The following is a 16,047-nucleotide window of genomic DNA, read 5'->3' as shown; positions in this document are numbered from 1 at the left end:
TTCATGCAATAACAATTCAGCTATTGCACCTATTTATAAATTCCTAACTTATTCTCCAAGAAAGAAAAACATATACAATAGTACAACAAAGAGTGCCACGTTAATGCGTGGGACCGCTCCACAAAGTAGCTTCAACAGATTCAACCACACACGTCACCTCTTTTCTTAAGCAACAAACTTGTAACAAACTTGTCCATGATGGCGATCATCTTCACACCACTCTTGCGCTTCCTATTTGTCAAGCTTGGCAATCCACGCTTCTCACTATCCATTGTTAGAAACACATTCATCCTATCCTTAGCTTCACGTCACTAGTACAAAAATAGCTTTTTACCACGGTTAATTGGAAATTGTTACTACGGTTCGACAAACGTGGTAAACTTGGATGTAGTAAACGTGTTACTATGATTAATCATTTTACTACGGTTACACACTTATCACGGTTATGCAACCGTGTTATATGTCAAACTGTAGTAAAATGGTAATGTTTCCGAAAATGATTGCACCGCAGTAACACATCCTAACTGTAGTAAATCATCTCGTGGTGATTTTGTGTCAGTCGTGGTTAATTTACAGCAGAGCAATATTCATCGAATTGAGGTCTAATAGTAGTAAACAAGAAGAGTGATCTCTATTGAGTGCGGGAAACTTTGTAAAAAGCCATTCATTAATCATGGTTTGTTCACTTCCGAAGCATTACAATTCTCAAGTAGCGTTAATACAGTATATGCACCGATCCTTCATCCATTTTATGTAAGAGAACTGTAAAATATGCTTGGAAATGATGATAATCAAGATCGTTGGGAGTTTGTTATCAATAACATTAAACTTTAAATCCAAAACAAATTCGTCGAACTGTAATTCTTCATTCATTTCAGAGTACCTAACATTCAGATCTACCTGTTACCTACATAAACTAAAAGCCCAAATGAACACAATTTCAGATCTTCAAACCCTAGAAAGGCCTAAAGATTCACATACCTAACAGCTAGTGAACTTGGTTAGGGTTTGGTACCCTCAGAGACTACGTGCTTGCCAAGCTCACCCGGGAGAACCAGGCGTACAACAGTCTGTATCTCATGAGGAGTGATCGTCGTCTTCTTGTTCCTCGATGATTCCTGAGCCAATTTCTCGAAGATGTCGTTGATGAAGCTGTTCATGATCCCCATCGCCTTGCTGGAGATACCGATGTCAAGGTGAACCTGCTTTAGAACCTTGAAGATGTATATCTTGTATGTCTCGACCCTCTTCTTCGTTCTCTTCTTCTTCTTGTCTCCGGCGACGGCGCCTCCCTCCTTGGGAAGCTTCTTTCCGGCCTTGGGCTTCTTCTCTGTCGGCGCCTTCTCGGCCTTCTCCTCCTCCGCTAGCTTCTTCTCGGCGGGCTTCTTTTCATCCTTGGGTGCCATTGATGAGGGTTTGGGTTGAGAGAAAAGTAATGAAGTTGTAGAAGAGAATCAGAGGCTTCCTTTGTAAAGGTATAAGACGAGTGATGTACTGATGTAGTTCTATGAATTTTGGAAGTTAATATATATATAAAAGGGGTTGCGACTTTGATTAGTTATATGGGTTCGGCACGGATAGATAATGTGGCAAGCTTTTGATGGCTGCGATTCGCTTTGGAAATCCAGTTCATGGGGATGGGACTTGCAATTACTGAGTTGTAGTTTCATACGACGCGGGGTATTTTTATGTTTTTGAATTTAAGTTCGCGGTTGGATTACATCACGTAGTGAAAATTGTAAATTAAATTAGTGCATTTAGAGTCCGATCCGTCTCCCAAAGTTATTAAACTCGAGAGGAGGTCCCCTTACTCGACTCGTTAACTCGACTCGTTGACCCGTAAGAGTCTACTAAAATATTAAATAAATATAGAATATAAATACAAAATATATAAATAGATGATATAAAAAGTGTAATAAAAACCTAAAGAAATTTATTTGATATTTTTGTAAAATTTATATCAATTATTACTTAATCATTTAATAACTATAATATATAAATATGAGTTTCTAACAAAATATATATTACTATATACTCAAATATCAAACATCTAAGTATTGTAATAAATAGGATAAGGTGAAGATCCCATTCACATAAATAAATAACTAGATAATGTATAATACTTTCAAGAATAAAATTATCAAAAATATGTTTTTAAACTAAGTAGCTAGTCCATGAAATTTTGCACATATTTTGCACATAATGTATAATACTTTCAATAATATTGTTTTTTATAAGACTCTATTTTAGTCTAGTTTATTTTAAAACTACATCTCCTAAATCTCTCTTATCTTATGATTTTTTTTCTTTCTTTATCATTTATATATATTAAATCTATAATTAGATATATTATTTATATGATAATACAATACAATGTTATTTTAAAAAAAAAATTATTTTAATTTATTTCAAAACTACATCTCCTAAATAATGTATTAGACAAGCAATAGTTATCTTATACATAAATTAGAATATACTAGCTGACACATTGAATATAAAATAAAGGCATGACATATAATATATCTACCGTACAATTAAGATATATTAAAAAATATATTTAAATTAAAAATAATGAAAATATATGGTAAACAATACATATCTCGTACGTAGATTTAGTGAGATATCTTATATTGTTATGTAGGTTTATATTATTTGTAGGTTGTAGCTATCTTGTACATAAATTAGAATATTTTACATGCTACACATGCATTATATTTTCACATTTAAATAATACTTTCTTTGTTAATTGTAATTCTGTTTATTCTTTATTTTAGATATTTTTTTTATTGGATATCCTTATAATCAAATAATGAAATAATGTTATATTTTTAATAATAAACCATATTTCTTGTATAAAATAGAATATTTTATTACAAGTTTCAAATAAAAACATGATATTCTTGAAAATAATGCAGAATATATTACATAAATTAAGATACCTAATTAATAGAAAATAATCAAGACTATATATTATTATAACGGTAACTTTTTGACAAGTGTTAGTAGTAGTAAATTGTAGTCTAGGATTCTTCATAAATAGAACTAAATGTATATTAAACCATGTTAATTTAACTCTTATAGAAACGGTAGTAAAATGATATAACAATTACTTCTGCGGTAACCTAAACCGTATTAATATTACACATAATTACTTCTATATAATTTAACCGTAGTAAAATTACACCATATTTACTCCCTCAAAATTTCAAACGTAGTAAACCTACCATAAAATTACTCTGCTTATGAGGAGTTGTGGTATTTCAGCAAAACTTTGGTCAATTACCTCGGTTATTATAAAAATGTGGTAAATACACTGTTTAATTACTACGGTTATATTAAAAACTGTAGTAAAAATACGTGTGATGCTATTTTACTAACCTAATACACGGAATCATGGTAAATCGGCAGTAGCCAATGCCCCTTTTTGTACTAATGTGTCCTTTCCTGCGCCTGGCCCGAATACTCTACACGATGGTGCATGATTTGCAACTGGGACATAGTTTAGTTTACTTGGATACACTCACACATACTCAAATGTTAAAGCAATGGATTCACTAGCTCATAGTGACTCTCTTCACTCTATTCTAGTCCTTCTCCTTCAACATACTTCACTTGAAAAATAATTCTTTTCTTCTGACTTGTTTATGACTGCCTTTGGGAGACTCGCTTTCCCCGCAAGGCACAAAGCTAGTCTCTGGCGCACACGCTTGCACCATAGCTATCCTTCTAGCTATCAAAGCTATTATAAGCTCAATACTCACAAAATACATTAGATGTTGTGTTTATCATCATCAAAACAAGATATACTTTTAAGCTACTCATGCTTAAACTAACAATTTCCCCCTTTTTGATGTGACAAATACTTAACATTGTGAGCACATTAATTTCAAAACATACTCAGTTAAGCTTAAGATATGAAATGAAGCTTAAACTGATACTTGATAGATTTACCAAATCTGCTCAAAATCTTGCTAAATGCACTTAGCAAGTATACCTTTATTCCACCTTATACCAAGCCGGTCCAAATTCTTCTCAACTTTGACAACGGAAAGAGTATTCTACCTCAATGCTTCACCTGCCGAAACCATTTTTCTTCCCCCTTTTGGCATCATCGAAAAGGAATAGATAATTCATCAAAGGCAACTAAAAGTGAGTTACTCATTCATGCTTAACCCAGATAATATGCATAATCATTCAAAGAGCATGTAATCAAGACAGTAACCATGAAGCACTCAAGTCACTAAAGTCAACCAAACGCATATTGTGAATGTATATAATAGTCCTCACACCTTTTATAGCTGGAATCCTAACGAGTCTGTGAAATAGTCACACAAGGAATATTTAGAAACAAAGTAGGAGTATCAAATCAAACCACCGTCTTCCTTAGTATGTTCACTAGCTTTTACCAAGAGACTTGAATTCTGCTTAGAATAACTTTGCTTGTCTTAATGCTAAATGATAAAGAGTAGCTTGGTACTGGTCTCGAGCTAATATTTGTGAAGCAACACTGGACAAGATATTCTGAATACCGCCATAAAGTATTGTCTTTAGATTTCATTTCACTTGATTAGCACTTGGAATTGATAGTTGTGTTGGGCTTCGAGGTAGTTCATTCTTTACTCGCTTGATTAGTTGGGGCTTTAACTACTAATACCAGAAGAGGTACAATAACGATTGAGATGTGATACAGTATCTTAACATGAATATCAAAGCGTGACTACGAGGGATATAATGCACATAAAAGTGGGGTCTCTCACACTCACATATAGTATGTAATAATCATGTGCATTTAAATGGGATATTGGCTTTTTGTCACAATAATGCATACTCCTGTTGTGCAGTTTATCAAGGGAATCAAGAAGCAAAACACTAAATTCAGCTTAGGGACACTTAGAAGTGGATCATTTCTTAGGCATGTAATAAGGCAAGAAGACGATCACCACTTTCAAGACAAGTAAAGAAAAGCATTCCATGATGTAGAAGATAGTAACAAGTTTGCATTAATATACTCATCAAGCTAGTCAGTTCTTGTTCAGATATAGCAAGTTAACAAGAAAAGGTCATGAAAGTGTATCTCATCCTAAGCTCCGAAAGACAAAGTAGTATGCATAAATGTAGCCAGTCAAAAGGAACTTACAACGAGTTGACGAATGGTCTAATTGATAGGAATTTATCTCAACTGAAGTTGTAGGTTTAAGAAAGGTACCCGGTTCAGTTCTTTAGTAAAAATGTCAGCGGTTTGGTTCTCTGTTGGTACATGAGTAAGCTTCACCCTTATCAATAATCTCTCCAACATTGATATTCGGTTTGTTGGATATGGTTCAGTAAAAATAAAGAGTCGTTTGAATCCTTTGAGACTCGCTTATAACTATCTTAGTCTCGTTGCTTGATCTATTGTATTTAGTCCTGAAGAAGATAGAGATCTCCTCCTTTCGCTTGGAATTAGAGTAGTTCTGATATAGCCCCTGTACGTAGTGATGTTTTGCTCAAACTACATGGCTATTACATAGTGATATTTCGCTCAAACTATGTATATACATACCGCACTAATCTTTTGCTTGAACCACGTCTACTTATTAAGCACTTACTCTTCATTCCAAACCTGCAAAAACAAGTTCAAGCTTTGGAGAACCAATGAAGCTTTGGCTTCGTAGGGCTGTTAGAATTATCATACTCAGAACTGGAAGGTAGAACACTCATCTTCACAATTTTGGGATTTTGCACATGGTAGCTTTCATCATTAAGATCGAGCACCTGATTGGGTTTACCTTTAGAAGTTAACTTTTGCTTTGCCTTAGCTTGTCGGTGCTTGTCTTTTGAGGGCCAAGTACGTACACGCTTAGTTTTAGATAACTCGCTCTGATCAGGCTTTTCTTTTGAAAGACTCGATTGATTAAGCTAACCCTTAGATTTAGTCTCAACAAACTTATAAGGCCATTGTTTAAGTGCTTTTAGACGCTCACACTCATACTTCAAGTGACCATTGTTCCCACAATAAGTACAATAATCACTAGTGGAAAAAACCCTTTTTGCGGCGGGCATTTTGACACTTGTTGAGGTGTATACCGTTCGCAGCTAATGAGGGGGCTGCAACAAGTGGGAACACTTTTAGAGGCGCGCTAAATATGCCTCAAAAAAGACACTTTTAGAGGCGGGTCTAACGAAGCCCGCCTCTAAAAGTATTGTACGCCTCAACAAGGGCTTTTAGAGGCGGGCTGGCCTATTGTACGCCTCTAAAAGAGGCTCAATAAGTGTCGCAACAAGTGCCTTCGAAGGCACTTGTTGTGGAGGTTTTAGAGGCGGGCTTCTGGATGCCCCTACCTGCTCTTAAAATCGGCTGAAATAACCACACACAAATTTATAGAATAATGTACAACAACACAATAGGTTTGACCAGAGTATAGTTAAGTTCTCAACAACAGTTTACATATATATATGACAAGTACGAATAAGTTCAATCCAATGATAGATACTTCGATGTAAAATATTGTGCCCATTGCTCACGAACTACATCCATTTCTTCAACAGTATATGATGTCGTCCTCTTAGTATATAGCTTCATAAGAAACACAGAAATTATTGATAAAAAAACTAAAATACATCAATGTATAGTTAATTAGTTACATACCTTATCTAGTCGGTAATCATCAGAGTCATCGAATCCCGTGACTATCTCTAACATGAGCTTCATGACATAATAGCCACACTCGGTCTTGCCGCTTTTTTGGGCGCACTAATTACACAAAATAAGGAGGTTGTCTTAGCTAGATACAATGCTTTCGATTATAGATAAACAAACCTAAATCTAGCGTTTAAAATATTATATGTACCTCTATATCAATGACTCTAAACGTCTTACGTTTTCCCAATGATTTATCGCACTTTCCACCTTGATACCTAAACACTTGAAATGCCCTAGAAAATTCACGCAATCCAATCATGAAAATGATATTGTTAGTATTCCAAAAAAAACTAATTCATAAGCAAGGATGGAACCGGGCAAAGAAGGGCGAAAGGAAGGACGAGACGAGCCATGACGAAGTGAAGTTGATGAACTATCCAGAGGGATACTCGGCCGAGTAGCAAGCCACCGCGCGAGCCTCAGAGAGATACTCGGCCCGTTACTCGGACGAGTATCGGCCCGAGTATGTCTCTGAGGCTCGCGCGGTGGCTTGCTACTCGGGCGGATACTCGGCCGAGTAACGGGTCGAGTATCCCTCTGACCCTCTTCCGAAAAATCAGTTTTATCTTTGTATCTCTTGGGCTTCTTGGGGGTTACGAAAGGAGGACCTTAGAGAATGATAAAAGGGGGGTTTTTAAGTCAAATATCTTACAAATTCAGGACTCGAGATGCATCAGTCGTTCTGCTGCCTGGATCTTTCAGAGAATTGAAAAGATAGACATGTCCTTTAAATAGGTCTATCATGTACATAATCCAATGATTGCTGCATCATTTAAACGTAAATTGATAAAAATTAATTATTGCTTAAAATACTAATAATATATGAAACTTATTGAAAACACTTTCTCTTGATTATATGGGAGCAAAAACAATTTGGCACTGTTAGCATTGAATACACGTTGCAAGTAAGTTGTTGGAACAGATGGTTCGGCCTTGATTCTAGTGCTTGACATCATCTCAGGACAGATGAATCCAATTCCAGAATTTTCAAATGCATATGTGTGATTGTCCAATAAATACCTGCACATTTAAAGGAAAAACAATTAAGAATGATAGTTGAAAAATTACAAAAAAAGATTAAGATTGATAGTTGACAATTAATAGATAAAGATTAATATTTACATCATGTAGACTTGAATCACCGAAATGTTTAACCAATCCCCCTTAAGTAATTCTTCTACATCGGATGCAGTGACATATGTTTTTTGATCTGTCGTCACATAATTCCAAACTGAGGCATCCAATGGAATGGGAATATTATCATATATATCTCTCGACGCCAAAGACATAACAAATTGCAACCACTTGCACGATTGGCCATGACCTTGAATTGCTTCGTTTTCTTCTTTCTTTTTTTTTTTGCAGCTGATTCTTCCGTTTTTTTTATCACAGCTACCAACCACTTCTTTGTTGGACTGAGACTCATTGAATACAAACAAGGAAGATGTAATATCATTCAATATAACTATCCCGCCAAGGGCCTAATTTATGAATTCTACCCCGCCAAGGGCCTAAATAGATAATAATATGCAACTATCCCGCCAAGGGCCTAAATTGACTTACCTTTGTATTTTTGGCGCTGTCATCCACCTTTTTCGAGAGAAATGACTTGGACTTCTTTGTTGGGCGTGGAGTAGTATAGTCCTATATATATTTAAATTATAGATGAGCAAAAGTGAGTAAGTGAAACCATCACCCGTAGGCACCGCCTAAGTTAGAGAAATGACTTGGACTTCTTACCTCGTCGTCTTTGAAAATCACTAAGCGGATCGGCTATTGCACGAAACTTCCCTGAGCACCGCCTAAGTTAGTGAAACCATCACCCGTAGGCACCGGAAGAATATCATCATGATGTCCATCATAAACAAAATCAACTTGGACTTTGTAGTGATCAGGCTTCATTGGTGTGAAGTGCTGGCACGATGCATCATTTGTGGGATGTACCATACCATCCGCTACGAGCACTTTATTACTAGAATCTTTATCCTCAAGGGCAAGATGGCATGGTGTCCTTTCCTGCATAAGAGGTATTTTAATTCATGTTATAAGAGGTATTTGGACATAAAGATTTGATGATAAAATTGTTGCATCAGTCATACCTTCAGCTCACGTGGTTGCAGTGTGGAATCATGACAAGTGGTATAGGGTGCATCAACATTAGGTTCAAGATCGGTAGTAGAAGTGAAGTGTGGTTGATTTATGTGTAACATGGAGCTTATTTGCTTTTGTAGGGCCTCAGCCACACTTTTATCTAACTCACCTTCAAACTCCTTTCTAACTTCAGCTCTGATCGATTCGATTAGATCTGAAGAAGCTTCACTAGAACATCTTCTTTGTCGTTCTCTTGGACCGAAAGCAACTCTATAACCCACAGTTCCACCTATTGCCTTGACACGTCCACGATGATCCTTTTTCCCAATGGCTTTGGTGAGGGCATCCTCATCATCCTCAAACGTAAGGTTTCCTTTTTCATCTTCTTCGTTATACTCATCCTATGATGCCGATTAGAAAAGTATAAATTAGTTCATACTTACAAGTAAATTTAAGTAAATATTCATTGCAAAGCACTACTTACAACTTTTCTTGCAATTTCTACGACATCCTTATCATTCGGGCTAACTTCCCACTTTTCATCCGCAGTTCTAACATGATGAGCCAAAACCCATTCCTTTGATCTGTATTTTCTAGCTCTAGGAACCGATGAGTTCATTGAGGAGCTACTTGATAGAGATATAGCTGTTTCCTCTGGGATTCGTCCTTCTTTTATCCACTCATGGCGTTTTCTAATATAACCTGCCTGGCCGGTGCGATGAGGATTCTTGTTCTGGGCTGCACTTGCCTTTCCTTTCGCACTACGAGCCTGTCAAAAGTCAAGAGCATTATCACCAATGAGTTAGAAACATTATTATCAATGACTCTGGCCTATAACGAAGTAGCACTAAAAGGAAATAATATTATTACCAATTACTCTGGCTTGTGATATTCTTGAACAAAAGCTAACCAATCAGCCTCTGAAATATGGTGGTAGACATCACAAGGCATCTTGTTTGTAGGATACTTCGACGGCTTGAACGTCTTAGTTATCCATCGAGCTACCAACTTGCTCTTAAAATCTCTAAAGCGTTTTGCCACACGTGAATGGAAATATTTTTCCCTTGATTTAGCCACATCATCAATGATGTGGAACATAAGATGTGAATTTTTATAGTACATTAATGATAGTTAATATAGTATATATTCAAGGTGTAATTTAAAAAGACATTATACCTTGGTCTCCTCCCAAAACCCTTGCCTCGTCTGCTCATCTATCTTTCGGTATTCTTTCTCGTTAATATTTATTCTTTGAGCACAACTCCCAACTTGTTTTCCGTATTGTTTTGACCATTGGCCATCTGGGACATTAAACGCATTATACTCAAGGTGTATAGGCTGTTTTACTTGAACACCTTTCGACGGACCACACCCTTTATGAATCTGTATAATTGCGCTAACACGTTGTGATTCGGGGTCACCTTGGGTAGGACAAATAGCATTTTCTCTTTCATCAGCCATCCCAAGCTAGAATTCCTGCAACAAAGTAAAAAAAATAATTAGATCATGATTTCATGAGTAGATATAAAAAAACAGGCTAATGGTTAGTATATGATTCCACCTCATCTTATTCATTCGTGATTTATAACCCATATTCCCTCCCTATGATCTGTACGGATATGATTAGTATTATATATATCTTCCTCCTCGCGTAATGGTTGAACAACAGTTGATAACAAGGGTGTATCATCATACTCGTCATACTCATCTTCATCCACAACATCATCAATACCAAGAATATGTCTTTTACCTTGGGCAACTGCACGCCATCTAGGATCAACATTGTCTACCACATAAAAAATCTGCTTAACTTGTGATGCTAGGATGAATTGGCTCGTCACTATCACTTAATCGGTTAAAGTATACCAATGTCAAACCCGGATAAATTTCATCTTGCTTCACCTTGTTAGGGTTGTTGACCCACTTGCACCGGAAAAAAAGGGATTGTAAAATTGTTATAATCAAGCTCCCAAATTTCTTCGATAACACCATAATACAATTGTGTTGCATCAACCGGTCTTTTGTCCTTAGCGCTCGCATAGACCCTAGATGATGCAATAACCTTCACTCCACTATTCTGCACCACACACTTTTCATCTTGTCTTCTAGTGTAGAATGTGAACCCATTGATATCATATCCTTCGTAAGACCGAACACATAGTCGAGGACCCCAAGATAACAACTTGACCGTATCAGAAACGTCATGTTCTTTCCTAAGTTCCTCAGCTACTTCCTTCTTAAACCAATCAATAAATGTCCGATTATGTTCCCGCATCAAATCTCTTTCATTCAATTTCGGATTATTGTGCTGCAATTCAGTGTAATGCTTTTCTATGTAAGGATTCACCTCTGTAAGATGCTGCGACACACAAAGATGTGCCTTATTCTTCCTTTCAAATGGAGGAGATATTATATTTTTACCAATTACTCCCTCTCCTTCAAGCCTCCCTGTATGACGAGATTTTGGAAGACCTATTGGATGAAGCCTTGAAAAAAAATCAGCTGCGTATTGAGATATCTCTTCATGAAGGACTCCACGAATGATACTACCCTCTGGATTCGCCCGATTCTTTACTTTGTTCTTTAAACTGCCAAAAAATCTCTCAAAAGGATACATCCATCTTAAATATACCGGACCACATAACTTGATTTCTCGAACCAAATGAACAATTAAGTGCACCATTATATCAAAGAAAGACGGCGGAAAGTACATTTCAAATCGACAAAAAGATTCGACAATATCAACGTGTAGAGCATCCAATATTTCCGGATCAATAACCTTAGCACATATCGAACTGAAAAAGACGCACAGCTTTGTTATAACATGTCTCACGTGTTTCGGCAATATCCCACGAAGTGCTATCGGTAAGAAAACATTAATCAATACATGACAATCATGAGACTTCATACCAATCAACCGAAGGTCCGAAAGAGAAACTAGACGTTTTACATTTGACGAATACCCCGATGGAACCTTAATGCCATGTAAGAACTCACAAAACACCTTTTTCTCTTTTCTTGACATTGTGTAACAGGCCGGAGGCAGAAAAGTATTTTTACCATCCGGTTTTACTACCGGCCACAAATCTGGTCGAATATTCCTCTCCTTCATATCAAAACGAACGTTCTGGTTGTCTTTCGTCTTTCCGGGTATATTTAGCAAAGTCCCAATTATGGCATCACAAATATTCTTTTGAATGTGCATCACATCGAGACAATGCCTAACCGACAAATCTTTCTAATAAGGCAGATCCCATAGTATAGACACTTTCTTCCATAAAACACCCTTTTTAGATTTGGACTTGAAGCACTTGCCATATTTATTGTCAGCATTTTTAATCCGTTCATAAACCTGTGATCCTGTCAAAGGTGTATGAGCTACTCCTTCCTCGGTGTACCCATTGAAATCCTTCTTCTTTTTACGGTAAGGGTGATATCGACTAAGGAACTTCCGGTACTCTACATACACATTTTTCTTGTAATTTCTCAAGTAGGCGGGTTTCATATCTTCTTCACATATAGGGCATGCTTGTTCTCCTTTGGTTTTGTACCCAGACAAGTTTCCATATGCCGGAAAATCATTTATGGTACAAAAAACCATAGCTCGCAAGGTAAAGTTTGAGTTTGTGTATGGATCGAACATTGGGACACCTTCATTCCACAATAATTTCAAATCATTAACAAGTGGAGAAAGATACACATCTATGTCATTCCCAGGTTGCTTAGGCCCGGAGATGAGGAGTGATAACATGATATACTTGCGCTTCATACACAACCATGGAGGAAGATTATAAATCGCTAGAAGAACCGGCCAGGTGCTATGTTGGCTGCTTAAAGTACCATACGGACTCCACCATCTGTACATAAAGCAAGTCTCAGATTCCTAATCTCATCACCAAATTCAGAATATTTCTTATCAATATTTCTCCATTGAGAAAAATCAGCAGGATGTCTAAGCTGTCCATCTTTCTTTCTCCCTTCCGCATGCCATCTCAGATTTTTGGCTTCCTTCTTTATCGAAAACAAACGCTGAAACGTAGGTATTATTGGAAGATACCACATAGTTGTTGGGCCCCTCTTATCCGAATTTACCCCTTTACGTTTGTAACGAGATGCACCGCACTTTGGACACTCATTCAATTTTTCATGTTCATTTCTGTAAAGCATACAATCATTTGGGCACGCATCTATTTTGACTGCATTTATGCCTAAGGGACACATCAATTTTATGGCGTACTAAGTAGAGATAGACATCTCATTGTCTTCTGGTAAAAATTCACCTAACCATTCAAATAAGGTGTTGAAACTTCCATCAGTCCAACCAGAAGCACATTTCAAGTTGTAAAGTACTGACACAACCTCTAACTTGCTAAATTTTGTACACCCAGGATATAAGGGAGTCTCTGCAGCCTTTGATACCTGTTCGAACATTTGAGGTCGTTCGTTCAAGTGATCTCTCACCCCATCCATCATCCCATTTATTTCATCATCTTCTTGGTCATCATAATCATCCATCTCATTATTCTCAGCAATATCATCATCACTATCATCAGTGTCTACCCGAACATCAAACTCATTGACACTAGAACTTGGACGATCAGGTATTTTCTCACCATACCAAAACCAAACATGATAATCTTCTTTGAAACCACGACGAAATAAATGATCCTCAATCTCATCAGTATCATCTAACCGCCTTATATTCTTACAATCACGGCAAGGACAATGGATTTTTTTCTGCTTTCGTACTTCGTTGGTGTGCTAAAGCACATGTAATAAACTCTTCAACCCCACTCAAGTATTGTGTCGAAGTATGAGCACCGTACATCCAAGGATGGCTCATTTCTAGTAATAATTGCAAAAAGAGGAAGATTTAATATCATTTCTAATAATTATCCCGCCAAGGGCCTAAATTATGAATTCTATCCCTTCAAGGGCCTAATTTAATAGATAATAATACGCAATTAAGCAAGAAAAAATACAAACTCAACTATATCGCCAAGGGCCTAAATTATGAAATCTATCCCGCCAAGGGCCTATGAAATTAGGGTAGAAGTATTACCTTGATCCAATATCGATCCTTCAAGACAACGCCTCAATAAACTCCTTCAATGCACAAGCTATAAACACAAAAAATAGTATATGAATTAGGTGTATACTTTTCATATTTTCATTGGGGTATTCCATCAAACACCTTCAAGGCACAAGCTATAAACACAAAAAATACACAAATTCAGGATAGATTTAAACATTTAAATGCACAAGTTGTTAGTATTAGTTGTTTAGATTTGACTAGGATGAAAGATAGTATATGAATTAGGGGTATATTTTTCATATTTTCATAGAGGAATTTCATCAGACACCTTGAATGCACAAACTATAAACACAAAAAAATACACAAGTTCGGGGTAGATTTAAACACTTAAATGCACAAGTTGGTAGATAGAATACTTACCGGCCAGCGAAGACGAAGACGAGAACGCGAGAGGAGGGCGAACGCGCGCGGAGACGAAACGAGAACGCGAAGACGAGGGAGAACGTGCAGAGAGGCGGTGAGGAGGGCAAACGCTCGTGCGAGGAGGGTGAATGCGCGTAGAGGCGGCCATCGGAGACGCACGAGCGGAACGAAGTGGAAGAAACCGGCGGAACGAAGAAGACGAAGAAGACGAAGACACGAAGTGAATGGCGGAATGGCGGAAATGAAGTCGGGGCTGTTATTTAGAAGGGATTTGTTGAGGCGGACGCACAGCGGCCCGCCTCAACAAGTATTAAATGAGTCGGGCGTAATACGGCCCGCCTCAACAGGCCTTAAAAGAGGCGGGCATTTTAGCCCGCCTCTAATAGTCAGCCCGAAGGCTCATTTTTATTGAGGCGGGCATTCTCGGCCCGCCTCAATAAATTCTTATAGAGGCGGGCTCTTGTAGGCCCGCCTCTATAAAATCTACCGGGAAAATTTTTCCAGATACTTATTGAGGCATATAATGTTATGCCTACCCCAATAAAAAAATTTTGAGGCGTATAAAGTAATTTTCCGCCTCAAAAACCTAAAAATATGATAGCATAGGACGTTTTTGAGGCGTTTTGTTTTAGGTCCGCCTCTAAAAGGGAGCCTCAACAAGTGTTTTTTCTACTAGTGAATGATCATATCAAATATAACCATATTTTCCTTTACTAGGGCAAAATGGTCTCGTCGTGTAAGGCGTTGAGTGTTAGGAGAAGATTGCTCTTGCTTAACGTACATAGAATGCACTTTCTCTCCGTGATACCATTGTTTTTCATGACCTGGTTTGTTATGTAGAACACTCACTTTGCTTTGTAGGTATGAGTTTTGTGCTCGGCAAGAGTAATGTTCCTTGTCTAGATTAATGATTTTATCATGTAGCTCGCTAGATAGAGAAGTTCCTGAGTCGGACGAACCATGATTGTTGAAGACTAACCATTGTCTAGCTTTCACGAAAACTATTTTGTTAACAATTTTAGCTTTCACAGACACAGCTTGATCATCTAGCTTGGTTAAAACTTCATCAATCTTGCTCAAGATAGCTGAGTTATTAATTTGGACAGAAGCTAACCCATTGTGATTACAAAGCTCACGGATTTAAGTACGAAGAGCAGCCTTTGTACACAATTGGTTATTTAACTCATCTATTTGATCTCTTAAATCACAAAGTTCTTCATGCCGGGATCTATCATTAGCACGAACAACTTCATTATCCAAGGCCAACTCATGTAAAATCTCAACGAATTACAAACACTTACAAGTCTTGGATTACCTTAAAGTCATCTTCAGTTTCAGAGTCATCGATAGCTATTAGACAAGTATCTTGACACTTTGGCTCTTCTTGTGAATCTCCCCATAATACCTTCTTAGATGGAGACTTTGTCTTCATTAAATCCTTGTTTGAATGACCATAACATCGGAAATTGAAGCAAACGAAGGTTGAACTTGAGTAGGGGCTTGAATCTGGAGGTAGACCACCATTGGCTTTGTTACAAAGTGTTGTCGGATGTTCTTTGGTTTTGAAACTGCCATGTTCTCTGGACATTTTCCTGAGTAGTTTAACATGAACAATTTTCCTGTTCTCCATGATTCAAAACACGAGAGAGACTTTTTCTCCACTATGTGATTACAAACACTTACAAGCCTCCACTCAATACAATCACTCATCAGCCCTGTACGAGTTATCCTCCCCTCGTTGCCCTCAAGGTGTACTGACGTACTCGCTCCCTCTTGATATCACTAGCTTCTACACTAAACAATCAACCATAATCAC

The 16,047-nt window shown here is 37.3% G+C and overlaps 1 protein-coding gene and 1 pseudogene across 1 annotated transcript; both read right to left on the bottom strand.

Annotated features, from left to right (window-relative positions):
• Positions 1–1,001: 1,001 nt before the first annotated feature.
• Positions 1,002–1,406, bottom strand: LOC141251014 (uncharacterized). Its single transcript, XM_073670184.1, has one exon. It carries the CDS (start codon positions 1,404–1,406, stop codon positions 1,002–1,004), a length of 405 nt encoding a protein of 134 aa, XP_073526285.1.
• An 8,938-nt stretch (positions 1,407–10,344) lies between these two features.
• LOC141251015 (uncharacterized) lies at positions 10,345–13,616 on the bottom strand (annotated as a pseudogene).
• Between the last annotated feature and the right edge of the window lie 2,431 nt (positions 13,617–16,047).

Source organism: Phyllobates terribilis, unplaced genomic scaffold (genome assembly GCF_046119375.1).
Source record: "Phyllobates terribilis strain yellow unplaced genomic scaffold, ASM4611937v1 Scaffold_6468__1_contigs__length_44317, whole genome shotgun sequence".
In the NCBI taxonomy this organism is placed as follows: Eukaryota; Metazoa; Chordata; class Amphibia; order Anura; family Dendrobatidae; genus Phyllobates; species Phyllobates terribilis.
This window is presented reverse-complemented; position numbering and strand designations above follow the sequence as displayed.

Excerpts from the sequence above, each read along its gene's own strand:
- LOC141251014 (XM_073670184.1), bottom strand. The coding sequence starts at position 1,406 with ATGGCACCCAAGGATGAAAAGAAGCCCGCCGAGAAGAAGCTAGCGGAG.